This window comes from Carcharhinus amblyrhynchos, chromosome 9 (genome assembly GCF_965287045.1).
Source record: "Carcharhinus amblyrhynchos chromosome 9, sCarAmb.v2.hapA, whole genome shotgun sequence".
NCBI lineage: Eukaryota > Metazoa > Chordata > Chondrichthyes > Carcharhiniformes > Carcharhinidae > Carcharhinus > Carcharhinus amblyrhynchos.
Window position 1 is genome coordinate 91848052 of NC_137332.1, and position 18821 is coordinate 91866872.

The window sequence follows — 18821 nt, forward strand, 5'->3', positions numbered from 1 at the left end:
AGCTGAATGGCCTCCTTCTGTAATGTAGGGGTTCTATATAATCCAACGTGGTCATTTTAGGTTACTTTTCAGGCTCTGTGCAAGAGGATGATATATACTTGGCGAATCATGAGGTTTTCCTCCACCGTCTCCCGCATTCCCAAACATGATAATTAACTTTCGAAACTGAATATTGTGCTTAACCTTGAATAGAAAGTCCATGTCCATGATTACAAATTGACATTACATTATAAGGGGGAATACTATTATACTGACTCTGCAATCTCAATGTTCTAGACAGGATACATATTAAGAAAAAAGCAGCTTATAATATGTAATAAGGCTTCCATGGTATAATGCTACAAATTTTGTGTGAAATGCACATAATCAATAATAATAATCAATAAACAATAATAATACTTAATTAATAATTAAATTATCATATTCTACCAACTGGCTCGCAGTTGTGCAAGTTATGTAGATTTACCAAACTGTAAACCTGTCGCAAAAATACATTTCATAATATAATGTGACAGCAGACTGTGATATAAATATATGGAAATATATACTTTGATTTCCTTTTTTAGGTAATCTATTGGCAATTGTCACTCTCTCCTGTGAAAGGTGCGGTCTTTCTAAATCATTACCTGGAGACCATGGAAGTGACAGATCTACTAGTGATAATATTCCATATAATATTTTATGAGATTAATGACATTTATTTCTCAGGCTTGTGCTTGGACTGCTCACCCATATTTAATCTCAACATAGCCCTGGTTTTCACAGCCATTGATTGGTTCACTGTCTTTTTCATCTTTGATCGATTCATCACACTTGTTGCAAAAGTTGAGAGAAAAAATACTGCACTGAAAAGACTGCGACCATCATTACAGCGACTCTGTTTGGACTGGGCTTTTTGTGGAAAATGTTCACATTTACTTTGAAAATAAGCACTAGGAGATTATTGACAATGTGACCTTGTTGTGCATTGTAAAGTCTTGTTTACCTCTATCGTAGGACTTCTCCTTTGCCATCACCTTGACACCATTTGCACCGTTTATGATGATTGTGCTATTTAATGCCTGGACCATTTGGCGCATTGTGCAGGCCAAGAGAATGAGGAGGAGATTCTTGGGAACAAAAAGTAGTGAGGATCACGATGACCCAGAGGTGGAGAAGTGAGGAAAATTGATCCTATTACAGCCAGCCATCTCTAGTTGTTTTATGTTATTATGGGTGATAACCTTTGCACATCCTATATGTACATAGTGAGCGGGCATTCAATTTTGGAGATCAGATTGCAATGACTCATCATCATTCACTTCAGGTGGATTTAAACTAATAATGCAGGGGGTCAGATCCAAAGCGGCAGGGCGGCAGGACAGCAAGTGATCAGATGGTGGAAGTCAACTCATTAAACAGTCAGTCAAAAAACAATGTTGTAGGAGGGAAGAGACGTAAAAAGGCAAAATTATACTGAAATCTGGAGTACATATTCGAGATAAGGCTCAATGTTATCAGGGATCAACAAATAAGGCAGGAGAGAGAGAAAGATAAATCAGTGAGACATATTTTAAGTCCTTATATCTAAATACATGCAGTACTCGAAACAAAGTTGACAAGCTGACAGCACAAATAGTGGCAAATGGGTATGACCTAGCTGGGATAACTGAAACCTGGTTACAAGAGAATCCAGGCTGGGAGTTGAATGTCCAGGATATTCTATATTCCAGAAGGATAGATGACAAGAAGTAGGAGATGCAATTGCTTAAGGATGACATCAACACTGTATTCAGAAATGATACTGGCACTGGAGGTCAAAATGTTGAATTAGTCTGGGTAGAAATAAGAAACTAAGTGAGGATCTCAAGAATGATCCCTGGAATGAAGAGCTTGTTGTATGAGGAATGGTTGAGGACTCTGGGCCTGTACTTGTTGGAGTTTATAAGTATAAGGGGGGACCTTATTGAAACTTACAGGATACTGCGAGGCCTGGGTAGAGTGGACATGGAGAGGATGTTTCCACTAGAATCAGAGGGCATATCCTCAGGCTAAAAAGATGATCATTTAAAACTGAGATGAGGAGGAATTTCTTCAGCCAGGGAGTGGTGAATCTGTGGAACTCTTAGCCGCAGAAGGCTGTGGAGGCTAGGTTATTGAGTGTCTTTAAGACGATGATAGATAGGTTCTTGATTAATAAGGAGATCAGGGGTTATGGGGAAAAGTCAGGAAAATAGGGAAGAGAGAAATATCAGCCATGATTGGATGGCGGAGGAGACTCAATGGGCCAAATGGCCTAATTCTGTTCCTATATCTTATCATCTTATGATCTTACAGGAAAGAAACACATCACTGCAAGTAATTTACAGGCCCCCAAACAGTCCTTTAGAAGTAGGGCATAGTATAAATCAGGAAATAAGGAGGGCTTGTGACAAGGGCAGAACGGTAATTATGGGTGAATTTAACATGCATATTGACTGGATTAACAAATTTAGCAGAATAGTCTTGAGCAAGGGTTCCAAGAGTGTATGAGGGACTATTTCTTGGAGCAGCATATTATAGAGCCAATGAGAGAACAAGCTACTTTAGATCTGGTATTATCTAAAGAAGAAGGATTGATTAATGGCCTAGAATTTAAGAATCCACTTGGAAAGAGTGTTCACAGCACAATAGAATTTCAAATTCAGGTTGGAAATGAGAGGACAGAATCACATACTTGAGTTTTAGCATTGGGCAAGGGTAACTATGCCAGCCTCAGGAAAGAGTTAGCCCAAGTGGACTGGGCATCAGTATTAAAGAGGAGGGCGATAGAAGAACAGTGACACTTGTTTAGGGAGATATTGAAGACATCTCAACTAAGGTGCATTCCTGAGAGGGAGAAAAATTACAAGGATCCCTTGTTTGTTAGAAGAATTGCAACTGAGGCGAAACATTATTTCTTCACATTTATGCCAAAACAGAAAAAATGTTGGGTCTTATCTGGCTTCACAATATATCTTGTAGTTTCTGATCTAGCACCGTAGCACACTCTATATTTCACATATATTTTAGCTATATTTGGATTTTGAATTAATCTCATATTTTCTATCTTGAATTTTAGAACAAAGGACATTACAGCGCAGAACAGGCCCTTCGGCCCACGATGTTGCGCCGACCAGTTAAAAAACAATGACCCACTAATCTAAACTAATCCCTTTTCATCCATAAACCTATCCACGGATCTCTTAAACGCCCCCAAACTAGGCGCATTTACAACTGCAGCAGGCAGGGCATTCCAATCTCTCACCACCCTCTGGGTAAAGAACCTACCCCTGACATCCGTCCTATAACTATCCCCCCTTAATTTAAAGCCATGCCCCCTCGTGCTAGCTTTCTCCATCTGAGGAAAAAGGCTATCACTATCCACCCTATCTAAACCTCTAATCATCTTATATGTTTCAATAAGATCCCCTCTTAGCCGCCTTCTTTCTAGCGAAAACAACCCCAAATCCCTAAATGTTCTGAATGTTCTGAATGTTTTCTCTAAATGTTCTGAAATATTTCATGTTTGGAATTTAATACAAATTCAATACATGCACATTTACTCTTTCCAATTACACTGATGCTTCTCAATTTCTGCATGAGGCTCTCGCGCTTAAATGTTCAATGCTTCGCATTTATACATTCTCCCATCTTTCAATGATTCCTCCCTCCTTTGGTGGTCACTTGCCAAATCGTATGGTTGTCCATGAGAAGCTAGATGTCACTGTTGATGGGTTCTATGGGTCCTTGTGTGGCTGATGATCTCGACCCCAGAGCTAGATTTCCAACACACACCTGGTAGATGTTTACCGGAGGTGGAATTGATCCTGGAATCAAAATTCCTCTCTCAAGCTCCTTTCCAATGCCTCTTCTTGTCATCAGGTGTTCTCAAAGAATTGTGTTTCTCCAAACAGGAGATTCTTCCAAGTAGGTCATGCTGAGAATGGGTCTCCCCAGCATTGCGGATTGTCTTGTTTTTCTTAAGGTATGCCTTCAAGGTGTTGTTGAAGCACTTCCTTTGCCCTTCTCTTATTTGAGTGCCTTCTGTCAACTGGGTGAAGAAGATTTGCTTTGCCAGTTGAGACTCTGACATCCTAAGCTCATGGCAGACCCAATGGAGTTGGTTTTCGATGATCATTGTCTTGATGCTGGTGTTCTTGGCTTCTTGAAGAACGCTGGTGTTAGCATGCCTGTCTTCCCAGCTAATGCAGAGATTTCATCTCAGGAAGAATTGATTGTAATTCTGAGGTGGCATCTATATATTGCCCAAGTTCCAGAGCCAAATAGAAATGTTGCGAGAATGACAGCCTTATACATGAGGATCTTGGTATCAGCACAAATGTCATAGTTTTGAAAGTCTCTGATTCTCAAAACTCTGAATGAAGCGCTCGCATATTGGATACGATGTTGGATCTTCACCTCATTTCAGATCCAGGTAGGGGTAATGTTTCATATTTGGGGTCATTTGCCCATTGGTGTTGCTGGAGAGAGTGAGTCGGGATCTTGCTATGGGCTGCATTAGTAAAGGGCTTGCACCTTCTTGAAGTTGAGGCTGAGATTAATTCTTCAGTATGCTTCCACGGTGGCATCAACTGTGACTTCAAGATTCTGTTCGAAGAAGTTCCACCAGTGATGCCAGTGTTCTTTTCTTCTTTGACTTCAACTGTTTAATGTTGAATAGTTTTCTGTCCATCTTGTAGGTGATGTCCATTCCACTGGGAACCTTGTTCTTGATAAGGTGAAGGATGGTGGCAAGGAAGATGGGGAAAATGGTGAGGCGATGATACATCTCTGCTTGACTCCAGTCTTAACCTCAAAATTGCCTGTCATATTTTCTTTTTGGAGGACTGCAGCTGACAGATTGATATGGCAGACTTATGGAGATGTTGATTAATTTCTCTGAACAATCAGCTTTTGTCAGGGTGTTCCACAGCATTTTCTGACTGACTGAGTCAAAACCATGATGAAATAGATTAGGGCCATGAAGATCAGCTGATGTTGCCCCTGGCATTTCTTTTGAAGTTGTCAAGTGGTGTGAAGATGATGTTCATTGTTCCACGGTTTGGTGGGAAGCCATACTGGTTTTCTAGAAGAGTTTCTTCAGAGACTGGGCAAAGGTGGCTAGCAGCAATTCGGGCACTGTAGTTCCCGGTAATGAAAAGTAGGGAGAACCCTCCATTCTCACAATCTGTTTTGTCTCCTTTCTTGAAAATGGTGATGATGACAACATCTCCGAAGCCAACATGAATTTCTTCTCTGTACCAGATCTTCAGGAACAGCTAATGGAGATGCTGGGTGATCTTTCCTCCTTCAGGTCTGAAATTCTCTGATTGTATTCCATCCATTCTTGCGGTTTTTCCATTCTCCATATGTTTAATGGTGGCTTTGACTTCATCCATTCTTGCTGCCAGTCCAAGATCATCTTTGATGGGAGTTGGGGTATTTCTCCAACAGGTACACATCTACAATTGCATTATGGTTTAGGAGTTCTTTGAAGTGTTCTCTCTATATGTTTTCTCCATTTCTCTGAATGGTTCAGTCCTTACTCTGCACTGGCTTGAGGCCTGAGGTGTTGGGTCCATAAATTGCATTGGAGGTACTGAAGAAGCCATGGATGTCGTGCTTGTTGATCAGCATTTGCAGTTCATTAGCTTTCTCAGTTCTCCATTCGTTCTTGATTTCCCTTGTTCCTCTTTGTACCTCTCTCTTTGCTGTTTAATCTATTCTCCTGTTTGCCTCATTGGTGATATATCTTTTTTTCCAAATGCAGAGAGCTTTCCTCTTTTTTTGTGATGCGATCTTGGATAAGGTGGTCGCTCTTGTCAAGTCTCTCTTCGTACTTCCTGTTCTTTGTAGCCGGTAGTTGATTCAGTGCTTGGGATGATGTCTTCAACTCTTTCCAGTTTTCTTCCATTCCATTCGAATTAACAGTGGAGACTTTGATGAATACATCATTGGAAGTTCAATAGCATGCTGGGCTCTTGATGCTGCTCAAGTTTGATTTTTTTTCTGAGCTTCTTCATCTTCTGCTGCTTCTGTTGGAATTTAATGGACTTAGGGGAGCGGGTGTGCGGTGATCAGTTCAGCATCACTTTGGTGTTGAGGGCATGCCTTTGGTCTCGGAAGCAGACATCGTCGATCATCTGCCAGTGCTTTGGTTGTGGATGTTTCCAGGAAGTCTTGAACTTGTGTTTTTGTGGAACTGTGTTTCAGAGTTAACAAGCTGGTGGGCAAGCCAATCCAACTGGAGTCGCAATTCCCCACTTCTTGCTTTACACTTGTTCCTTTCAAATGTTGGTATTCTTTTCCAACCCTGGCATTGAAATCCCCAAGGAGGAATCTGTCATCTTCGTTAGGAATGTTGGAAAGTATGATATCCAGGATGGAGCAGCAACCCTCTCTGGATTCGTCATTTCCATCCAGTGTTGGGGCGTAGGCGCTCATGACAATTTGGCGCTACCTTTTGGAAAGTTGTAGATGGAGAATCATGAGGTGTTTGCTGATGCTGACAGAGAGCTGGAAGAGTCGGTGAATGAGTTCGTGCTTGATGGCGAATCCAATTCCATGCGTCTTGGGATGATGCACAGGTCTTTCTCTCCACAAGATGTGACTACCACCATCTTCCCTCAGCTGCTCTTCGCTTTCTCTTCTGGTCTTTTGCAGGGCAGTGATGTCAGTGATGAAGTGCCAAAGTTCACGAGTGACAATGGCAGTTTTTTGTTCCCGTCAATTGCTTTGCTTACTACCTATGCGGATGCATACGTTCCCGGTTCAGAGATTGGGTTTAGTTTTGATTAACTGGCCGCAAGTAGAAGTGCCCGCTGGATGCTGTTTTCCAGCCAGTTGGAGGCGGAGTAGCCTTTTTACGGACTCTTTTCAAACTCCTTCCCCATTTAGGGTAAGCAGAGTGGATCCTGAACAGGGCTGCTCAATCCTGGAGAAAACTGCCAAAACTCTTCTCCTCCGATTGCAATAGGAAAACTACTGAATCAAATTTCACCACCTACATGCTGGTACGAAGAAAATGGCCTTCCAGATCTATTATCTTGTCACCTCTCGCAAATCATCATAGAGTTTGTTTGCGTGTGAGCAAGTGTGTGTGTGTGTGCGCGCGCGCGATGGGGGAGAGAGGAAGTGTTGGGTTTATCGTTCCTCCTCTCTGACATTACCGTCATGGGTGACCCTATCAGTTGTGTCAGACTCTGATAGTATCGCTCTCAGGATCAATGGAACGCTCAAGCCTCTCCATCATGCCAAGGTGGCAATCCACAGAGAGGTGCATTATCACAAAGCTAGCTAGCAGCTTCCACAATGGGCAAACGGAGCTCAGAACTCGTCAGTGCTCTTACAGCACTGAAGAATTATGCTGCATTGAAGATTTATACAGCACCGACAATTATACAGCATTGAAAAATTATACAGCACCGAGGATTATATAGCATTGAATAACTATGCAACACTGACGAATTATAACCACATTGAAGGATTTTATAGCGTTGAAAAATTATACAACGAAAAATATATTGCACTGAAGGATTCAACAGCCATGAAGATATAGCATTGCATAACTGTACAACAAAAATGAATAATTCAGCATTGAAGAATTACTCAGAACTGAAGAGTTTTACAGCACAGAGGAATTATACAGATTTGAAGAATTACACGACATTGAAGAATGACACCGCATTGAAGATTTATACAGCATTTAACAATTATGCAGTATTGAAGAATTATGCAGCAATTAAGGGTTATCCAGCATGTAAAAATTATATACCATTGAATAATTATGCAACGATGACAACATATATCGCATTCAATGATCATACAAGATTCGCGATTTATACAGCACTGAAAATTATTCAGCATTGAAACAGTTCGCATTATTGAAGATTTATCTAGCAGTGAATGATTATGCAGCATAAAAAATTATACAGCACTAAAGATTTGTACAGCACTGAGAAATGACAAATCGTTGCACTATTATACAGCACTGAAGAATGGATTGAAGGAACCTGTTTGGATTAAGATCACTCTAATTAATCTTTTCACGTTTTTCTCACTAGCCCTGAAACTCCCCATACTTGTATTGAACTAATTCGTTATTCGATGTCAATCGAATCTGTTTCTCAAACCTTTCACGTTGTATATTTCAGATCATCGCAATTCTCTCCATTCCAAAGAACAAGTCCCCACATTTCCCATTTAGACATTTCCCTGTTCCTATTAACCAGCGGCCAGGATTTTGCGCCCCATTTTGCAGCGGGTGGCAATGGAGTTGGGAGAAAAAATATTACGAGAGCCAAGAAAGGAGAATTTACGACGGTGAGATGTCCCGCAGCGATTGTCCCAAGGGCCCTCCATTGGCGTGATGCGGCTACCAGCGGGAAAGGTGGACATAGGCCCGTTTTAATTCATGATTGTATTATGAGCGGTTGGTCAGGCTGTATTATCCAAGTCCTCTGTCCGGCATCAGGAGGTCAAGTCGGTGAGTTTTACAGAGTTCAGAGTTATGTGACCAGAGCGTCCAGGCAGTGGGTCCGTGGAGACAACTGCTGAGAGCAGGCAATAACAAATAGCTGCAAAATGTGAGATTTAATACAGTGACAACGGTGGTTTAATCCTAATATTCGCTAAGCACAATTGTATACGGACACCACGGCCCACTCGGTGCAACTAAACCATCTTTTCCTTTCTAAACCAACCTCTACGTCTCCGTGTCTGCCGTGGATCCACTTTCGAATTGGAGGCTCTTGTTTTCCGCATTCTGTTGTCTGTGGTGACTTTGACAGGCGTCCTCTGGGCCGCTGTAGCCGAAAGGGCCCTGGCGTGCTGCTGCGGGAAGATAGCGTCATCCTTCTGGGTGTACGAGGCTGGAGATGGGATTGTCAGAGAAGGGACGGAATCAGATGTGCCGGGGACTTCCTGGGCTTTCCCAGTAGAATGTGCCGGGTTACGGACCAGGGTCTCATCCCCATAAATGTGCTCAAGGGCACCTGGCTTCCTCCTTGACATACAGGGGCAGCCGGAGTGAGGTGCAGAAGCCCTATCAGCTGGCGTTGGGACTCATGAATGTAAAAGATCCTGCACTAGTGGAGATAACAGTCGTGTCTCCAAGTCCCACTGGATCCTGCACCCTCTCAGTGTTGATCAGGCTTCCTCAGAGTGCTGGCACGACCTCCTCAGGCAGTAAGCTTTGGGATTCCTCCATCCTGCCTCGCAATCCGGGGAGTTATGCGGCCATCCCTTCCTGATCAAAGCAAATTACTGCAGATGCTGGAATCTGAAACCAAAAGAGAAAATGCTGGAAAAATCTCAGCAGGTCTGGCAGCATCTGTAAGTAGAGAGAAGAGCTGACGTTTTCCGTCCAGATGATCCTTTGTCAAAGCTTTGACAAAGAGCCATCCTTCTCCAAAGTTCAGCTCTTTTTCCTCCATCCCTTCCTGATGTTCCCTCTGGAGCTCCAGCAACTGGACAAAGAACATAAGAACATAAGAAATAGGAGCAGGAGTAGGCCATCTGGCCCTTCGAGCCTGCCCCGCCATTCAATTAGATCATGGCTGATCTGTCGTGGCTCAGTTCCACATTCCCGCCCTCTCCCCGTAACCCTTAATCCCCTCTCTTATCAAAAACCCATCAACCCGCGTCTTAAAAATATTTAGCGAGGTAGCCTCCACCACTTCAATGGGCAGAGAATTCCAGAGATTCACCACCCTTTGAGTGAAGAAATTCTTCCTCAACTCCGTTCTAAACCGCCCCCCCCCCTTTATCTTGAGGCTGTGCCCCCTAGTCCTACTGTCCTTTCTGTGCGGGAAGAGTCTCTCCACCTCTATCCTATCCATCCCATTCATCATCTTATACGTCTCAATGAGATCTCCCCTCATTCTTCTAAACTCTAACGAGTACAAGCCTAGTTTATTCAGCCTCTCCTCATAGCTCAACCCCCTCAACTCCGGCATCAGCCTAGTAAACCTCCTCTGCACTCCCTCCAAGGCCAAAATATCCTTGAGTAAGTACGGCGCCCAAAACTGCACACAGTACTCCAGCTGCGGCCTCACCAATGCCCTATATAGCCGCAGCAAGACCTCCCTACTTTTATATTCAATCCCCCTCGCTATGAAGGCCAGCATCCCATTCGCCTTCCTGACCACCTGCTGCACCTGCAAGCTGGAATTTTGCGACTCATGCACAAGGACCCCAAGGCCCCTCTGCACCGTCGCCTGCTGCAGTTTTTCTCCACGTAAGTAATAATCCTTCCTACCATTATTCCTACCAAAGTGGACCACCTCGCACTTGCCAACATTAAATTCCATTTGCCAGTTCCTGGCCCATTCGCCCAGCCTATCTAGATCCTTCTGTAAACTCTCCACACCCTCCGCGCAATTTGCCATTCCACCAATCTTGGTGTCATCAGCAAATTTTGACACCATACACTCGGTTCCCTCCTCCAGATCATCTATATAAATGGTAAAAAGCTGAGGCCCCAGCACCGACCCCTGGGGCACTCCACTAGTCACCAACCGCCAATCCGAATAGCACCCATTGACCCCCACTCTCTGCCTCCTATTTGACAACCAGTCCTCTATCCACGCTAACACCCTAACCCCAACTCCATGTCCCCTGACCTTCTGCAATAACCTCTTGTGAGGTACCTTGTCAAATGCCTTCTGAAAATCCAAAAAGACCACATCCACCGGCTCTCCTCTATCCACCGCCCTAGACACATCCTCATAGAACTCCAGTAAATTTGTCAGACACGACTTCCCCTTAACAAAACCGTGCTGCGTCTGCTCTATCAAGCAATTCCCCTCAAGATGCCTCGCTATTTCCTCCTTGATGACGGATTCTAACATTTTACCTACAACAGACGTTAAACTAACCGGCCTATAATTCCCCGCCTTTTGCCTGGCACCCTTCTTAAACAACGGCGTAACATTAGCCGCTTTCCAATCTTCCGGCACTTCCCCGGAATCCAGCGACGTCTGGAAAATAACCACCAAGGCATCCACTATCACCTCCGCCATTTCTTTCAGAACCCTCAGATGCATTCCATCTGGTCCTGGGGACTTGTCCACAATCAGTCCCTCCAGTCTGTCGAGCACCACCTCTCTAGTAACAGTAATGTCATTGAGACCCTCCAGTCCTACCACCTTTCCATCTCTAACACCCGGCAAATTATTCACGTCCTCCTCCGTGAAGACCGAAACAAAAAAGTTATTCAAGACCTCAGCCATTTCCCCATCCCCTACCACTAAGTCCCCCCTCTCATCCTCTAAGGGTCCAACGTTCCAGGGTCTCATCCCCATAAATGTGCTCGAGGGCACCTGGCTTCCTCCTTGAGATACAGGGGCAGCTGGAGTGAGGTGCGGACCAGAGGCATGTCACCTACTGGGGCTTATCAGCGACCTGGCGTCCAGCTATCCTCCGAATGCCGGATCCCTGGAATATCCCTGCCTCCACATGCTGTGGATCAGAGAAAGTGAGGTGCTCCTGAGTTTGTGAACCTGGGACACCTATTACGAAGCCCCACCGAGATGTGTGTGTCTGAGCTGGTGGAGGATGCGGCCGAAGGTTTTGACGCACCTTCACAAAGCAATCTAAGAATTCATCGGAGCTGCTGTCTAAGCTGTTCCCCTTCACTCTGTCCGCAGTTGTTTGTAGCTACCCATTGCAGTCCCTAGACCAGAAAGGAGTTAGCATGTCTGTGTGGAAGCGGCACAAGGATATAATAGAGAAAACTCAGTTTCGTGAGCTGGCTGATCGGGTTTGAGTCTTCATTTCTATTGCTCAAGCCCACCTCTTCAACTCTCTCGCGCCAGGAGCAGTCCTGTCCTTGTCCGGCAATCAGTCATCCAATTCAGTGTATAGTTTCGAGGGGAAAAAATCAGAAAGATCTGGTTTCAGGCTCTCGACTCAAACTCCATTACCAGTTTCAACTGATAATCGGTCCGCGGCAGGTATGAGTGAGGCAAGGGGACAGATGGGGAAAGTGTAATCGCGCTGTGCGGTAGGTGTGCGTGTGAGTGTGTGGGCAGACAGTGATTTAGCCTTGGCTGAGGTCATTCTTTCTCTTGCCGACCTCCTGTGGAGGGAGTTGGAGCTGAGAAGCGCTGCCACCACTGCCCAGGTTAGGTTAGTGACCTTACTGGAGGGTCTCCTCCCTGCCAAGAGTAAAGAATCTGCACTCCTGCCTCCACTTGATCCAGCACTCTGGTCAGCTCCGGGAATGAAAATTTTGGCTTCCTTGCAGCCGTTCTCTGCTTTCGATTTGAACGGGGGCTGGGAGGTGTTAAAGTTGAACTCCCCAGAAATTGAAGGAATCGGCCTGAAGGCGGACCGGGCCATTCAGATTCAACCTGCTGCCGAGACCGCGGCAAACCTGAATTTTTTTTCTCCTAGTTCTTAGTGTCTAAAGATACAGCGGGGGAAAAACAGCAATGCCATATGTGTGTCGTACCCAAGTTTCCCCGCCCAACCCCACTTTCGGAAAATCCCGAGCAGTGCAGCCTGATTATCACGCCTTTTCCCTGAAACCAGATCTTTCTGATTTTCTTTTCCCCTCGAAGCTATACACTGAATTGGATGACTGTTTTTTTAAGTAACAAATGGCTGGATTTTGCTTGGCTGGGACGTGTAAACTACAAGGAATCACGAGTTCACCCCTGTTCGGCCACTGACTGGTCTTTATTCCAGATAATACTGTTTAGGAATTTCCTCACCACTGACTTTCGGGGCTCACTTGGAGCTTATCTTTCTCTCCAAGTCTCTGAAAACAATACGCTGTAATCAAGTTCATACTCAAGGAGGATTTGAAGATGAAGTTTATGACAAGGACTGTTCCTAAATGCAGCATTCCTTCCTTCAGCAAACTTTACACATCTCGTTGAGGCCATTAAAGTGTAGCGGCACAAAATGTGTTGAGTAGAAAGGGGTTAATCGAATCTGTTTGTTCAATGACTGCAATTGATGAAATGTTTAATTGTGTCACGGAGGGATTCCCTGTTCTTTATTAGGGCGTACATCCAAATTTTATTCTGCAATGTCAGCGAGAACATCACCCGCGATTGCCAACAGCAGTGAGAGGCCCCAGAGAGAGAACGAGGATAATACTGGAATCTAAGAAGGATATATTCATTACCATAATGGTTCAGAATCTAAGAGCATTTGTTTGGAATGCTGAAACAGTGAGCAGGAGCTTTTACCATGAAATTAGTTTTTTTTCTGCGTATTCTCATAGATTCACGGTAGATGAAAAAATATATTACGGGCTTCTGATTTTTAAATGTCTTTACTATCCCATTCTTGCCATTGTTGGTGTTCCTGGTAAGTTTCTATCCATCTATTAATTTTCTTAGCCTTGTGAAACTGCATTACTGTTGTGGTCATTTTTTTCCCCCATATTGCGACTGTTATTTTGGCATCACCCTGCATCTAGTTATTCACTCCACACTACTCTTGCTACCTATTTGAATTGTTGTTGTAATGTATTATCCAATCTTTGCTATCATGTTCTTGGTAAATATTTATGTGTAGTGAGTACATCGGTTTCTCTGGTTTTACTGCATTACTCTGGCTATTTAAATAGCGGGAAGACCAAGGTCTTAGCTTTTCTTTTGAAATCGTCAAAACTTCCATTTCGTCTAACTCTCTGACTAATGTCCGAGTTTAACCAAACTGAATATATCAGCCATCAATTGAACACAACTTATTTCTGACTCCATGTCCTCTCTATCACCACCCAGCTAACTGCCACCTACATTATACTTCCAGTATCCGTCCCTTTCTCAGTCAGCCCAACAATTTGCTGGATTTATGTCTTTGTCAATTATGTCTTTGTTAAATCCAGACCTGCGACTCTAAAGATATCTGGCATAGCTTCCAAAGTACAACCGTCTTGTTAAACCTCAGCATTATTGCTCACATCCAAAATAACACCAAGTTCTATTCACCACGCTCCCCTTAAGTTACATTGCTTCCAGCTCTGTCAGTTACTCGATTTTAGTTTCCTCATGTGTGTATCGAGATTGCATCATGACCTAGCCACTCTTATTGATGGAATTTACCTTCCATTTCCTGATAGCCTTTCATTTTTCCCATTTAGATCATTATCCATTAGCCATTTTAAAATTAGTTTTCTTATATTTGCATATTTCCATGATTTTCACTCATGATATCCATTTTGTTTTTTTCCCCTCCTCCACCACTTTCATTTTTCCCATCTTTTCAACCTGTTCCCTCTATGGAGTTATGGAATCATTCGCATGGACAAGACACTAACTGGTTTTGCTCCACTCTTCCTTCGTTGCAATTCTAATTGTTTTTAATAATTGCTTAATCTGTTTCCAGCACATTTTTGAAACAATATATTGCCGATTACAACAGCAACTTTCTGAAAATTATATTCTCTTCAACCCACTCTTTGATTCTTTGCCAAAGATTTTAAAATATTTTTAGATACCGTTCGTTTTACAATTTGAAATGGTTTAAATTGCTTGATTAAAATGTTGTACTATTCTATTCTTTTGAAATTTGCTTTGAGCCTCACTACACTCAATAAACAGCATCTCTATGTTCTCCATGTAACTGATGTCCCAGATTCCTGATACTATGTCAGTAAAATGTTCCTATAATTAATATGTCTCTTCACCATTCTTGCCAATGATTTCTGAGTAAAAAGTCTCACAACACCAGGTTAGAGTCCAACCAGTTTATTTGACAGTAATCCATAAGTTTTCAGAAACAGCGTTCCTTCATCGGGTGCATGGAAGGTTCCTTCAACACACCTGACAAAGGAACACCGTTTCCGAAAGCTTGTGGGATTACTATCAAATAAACTGGTTGGACTCTAACCTGTTGTTGTGAGACTTCTTACTGTGTTTACCCCAGTCCAATGCTGGAATCTCTACATAATGATTTCTGATCCAGGGCTACATTTAACCAATTTTCCTTTCGGATCTTGGACCTGTTACTTTGCTTGATTCTATTTCCAACAGGAAATGGCAGTGATTAAAAGAGGCATCGCAGCCATCATTAGTCATGTTTACATCCCATGTCCATTGTTGCATTTTCCAAGCTAGCTAGTGGTTCTGAGCTCCACATTCACTGTAGCAATTCAATGGTATGGCACATCATCTACATGTTATGTGCTCCTTTTAAACTGTAAGAATGGAGTTATAGTCCTTCAGCATAATTTCAGATGATATGATGTTGTCTCTTTAAACATCAAACTACAAACTTTTAAAAGGTGCAACTAAATGATTGACACATTGATCATAAAATACTGTCTCTTCGCAATAGGATGGATTTAACCTATCTGTATTCAGTACCACCCCACCATTGTAATGATCAGGGTCTATATTAGACGTTGTCATCTCTAACCCAGGGTTACTGGGTTAGATCTGGAACAAGCCAGGCTCATGACTCTGGGGAACAAAAGGTTAATGCATAAGGAACAGGAGCAGGTACATGAACTGATTTCCTCACACTGAGCCAGAGACCATGGCTGATGATAATAAGGAGCTGATTCATCTCCTTTTAACCCAAGTCAAAGATCAGGGCCTGGAAACTGCTAATTTTTGCAGACTAGCTGGGGGGTGATGGGTGGGGTGGGGTGGGGGTGGGGGGGGGTCATTAAATGAAGTTCAGGTGCCAAAACTTGGGATGATTCCCAAAGTTTAACCCAAGATCACTAGGTTTAACATCCACATTGCTTAAACTCCCTTCCAAACAATACTCTGGGTGTACCTATACCATATTGGCTGAAAGAGGCATCTTACCATCAAATTCCCAAAAGCAATTGTGGATGGACAATAAATGGTGGCCTAGCCAGTGATGCCCACATTTCATAAAATGAATAAAAAAGGGGCATGGGCTGCTTCCCTCTAGACCAATGGCACTGGGCAATTACATAGAAATTAAAGCATAGAGTCAGCACTACCTACATAATTTCATTCGCAACTAGCTGTAGCCTATTCTTCCTCATTGCAGTATCTACTTTCCCATTAGACATGCCAATATTATTATCCTCAGATACATCCCGTGGTCGTGAATTGCAAATTCTCAGCAGTCACTGAGCAAATATTTCCCTTTGAAATCTCATTTGCTTTCCTTGTCAAAATCTTCTATTGCTTGTATCTAGTCTTGCTCTGAACAAAAAGATGAAATGCCTTCTTTTCTTTCAGTCTTTAAAATTTTAAATAAGTCTACTTGGCCACTCATCACGTTAGCCAATTGAAAACAAATGAGATCCAGTCTGTTCATTGTTTCAGGATCGAACTCCACCATTAAGTACTGTTACCATTAAAAAAAATACTTTTATACCATCCTCAAATTCTCGTTATATTTAGTTTAATTTGGTGTGTAACTGCTCACAGTTCTCCGAGGGCTTATATTAATGGGGATGAAAAGGGACGGATCTCCAAACTAATTCAGTTTCACTGGGCAATGATCAAGAAGCGGAACATGAACCATTCCTTCCACAGGAATTCAGATTTACTGGGCATGATGCAGTGTGTCATATGCAGGAATGGAAGTGAATTCACCCAAAACCAGAGTCATTGATTAACTCTTATCAGCAGAGATGTAGTCTAATCATTTCATTTAAACCCACGGTCAGTTAGCTGAGTTATTCTTAACTGAAACAATATTAATTGGTCTGTTCTGCTGCAATGCCCAGCTCATTTTATTAGAGATTGGAATAAACAATCAGCTGAGCAGTGACCTTCATTGAAACTCCCATACTGATAACATTAAAAATATTAATTTATATTGAATCACTGAATTCATCGACTTCATGTCTCTGTGAGATAAGGCTGCAGTTCAAATTAGTAACAGATTTGCCAATCTCAGTCACCATCTATCAAATTGAATCTGCTCCAAGCCTGATGTATAATCTCTTGTTTATTTCACTTCCTCCCAGTTAACTTAGTGACGATTGTCATCTTATCCCGAGGCAAGTGTGGACTCTCTCAATGTGTCACTCACTACTTGGTGGCCATGGCAATGGCAGATCTACTGGTCGTTGTTCTTGATCTGATATTAAGGCAAATTCCAATCACTTTTTGGCAAGAGTTTTACTTTGTGGTTTCGATTCCAGTGTGTAATATCCATGCTGTCCTGCTCTTTGCAGCCACAGACTGTTCTGTCTGGTTCACCGTCTGTTTCACTTTTGATCGATTTGTGGCCATTTGTTGTCAGAAGCTGCGAACTAAATACTGCACGAAGAAAACAGGGGGTATGATTTTGGCAACAGTGACTGTATTGAGCTGTTTAAAGAATATTTTCTGGTATTTTATGTTTACAGGTCAATATTGGCTTACAAACATTCCTTGGTTCTGTCATATAGCAGGAGACGCTGGGGTTTCATTGGCATGGAGCACAATCGAGATCCTTCACTATATGCTCACCCCCTGTGTCCCATTTGTTCTGATTCTTCTACTCAATGTTTTAACCGTCAGGAACATTTTAGTGGCCAACAGAGCTCGCAGACGATTCCGAGGTCAAAGCAATGGTAACAGTCCTAGTGACCCAGAGATGGAGAACAGAAAGAAATCTATCATTTTACTTTTTGTTGTCTCTGGAAATTTCATATTCTTATGGACAATGTTTATGGTATATTCCATGTGGAACCGAGTATCAAATTTGGGATATTATTTTGTTCATCTACCTCGTTTTGTACAAGAAATGGGTTTCATGCTGCAACTCCTGAGTTGCTGTACGAACACTTGTATTTATGCTGTGACCCAGACTAAGTTTAGAGAGGAATTGAAGAATGTGATAAAGTATCCATTTACTGTAATTGTAAGATTGATTAACTGAAACAAAAAGTTAAAATTTCTCGCATCCAAACTCAATCGTCTCATTCACATTGACCCACTGAGATAAAGACACTGGTGTAGGCATTTCACTCTCCTCAGGGGTTAGTGAAACGGACACAGTGTGGCTAGTCTAACATATCATCTGATGCAGATACAGTCGGGAGGTCTGATCTCTTAGTGTCCCTATCTATGTTGCATCTGTTCTGTTTCTGGTACCTCCCATAACGTTGCTTCTGCAATGTGTTTTTTTCTCTCAGTCGAGAATTCACGATCACCCTCTCCACCCAGCCCTTAACCATTTCTGATCCATTTACCACACTTCTGCCCTCACCCTTCACCTACCTCTGTGAAACATTATGTGGTTTCCCTTGTCCTCAACCTTCCTCTACCAGCTTCCATATTGGAAGGGTAAATTCCTACTCCATTTCTGCCAGCACTATACACATTGACCATCTGACTCTCTTGTTGGAGGCACAATACTGATCATACGATCAGTGAAACCTTGGCCCAATCCTCTGTCACTCACAATCCCTCATGCATTTCCCGCAATACTTCACATACAATCAGAGGAGGTGTAACACTTACCCGTTACTTCCTCCCTCCTCATCGGTCAAGACCCTAAACATTGCTTTCAGATGACAGTCATTTATTGGTACTTCTTTCAATTTAATCTAATATATTTGCTGCTCCAATAAACTGAGGAGACTAAACACACACTGGACAACTGTCTTCATTCAGTCAACAAGTCTGTTGCTTGCCAGTTCAATTCACAATCTTACTTTGCTCACATTTTCATCCTTTCCTCTAATTTGTTCTTGCGAACACAATTCAAGCTGGAGGAACAGCACCTCATCTTGTCATGAAGCACTTTACAATCTTCTGGATTCAACACTGAGTTCAGCAACTCCAGACAGTGGACTGTTATCCACACACACACGCACATACAGCACGGAGTCTTTATCTTCTATCAGCATACACAGCCATTTTGCTCTCATGCAATTATTCTGT

At 42.8% G+C, this 18821-nt stretch overlaps 2 protein-coding genes across 2 annotated transcripts in view; one reads left to right on the plus strand and one right to left on the minus strand.

Annotated features, from left to right (window-relative positions):
- LOC145348018 (uncharacterized) overlaps positions 1-18821 on the minus strand; it is a 649120-nt gene that overhangs the window by 247726 nt on the left and 382573 nt on the right. The gene's annotated exons all lie outside the window — the stretch shown is intronic.
- LOC145348616 (putative G-protein coupled receptor 139) lies at positions 11376-17814 on the plus strand. Its single transcript, XM_080196790.1, has 3 exons — positions 11376-11476; positions 13235-13320; positions 16916-17814. Exons 1-3 carry the CDS (start codon positions 11376-11378, stop codon positions 17812-17814), a joined length of 1086 nt encoding a protein of 361 aa, XP_080052916.1.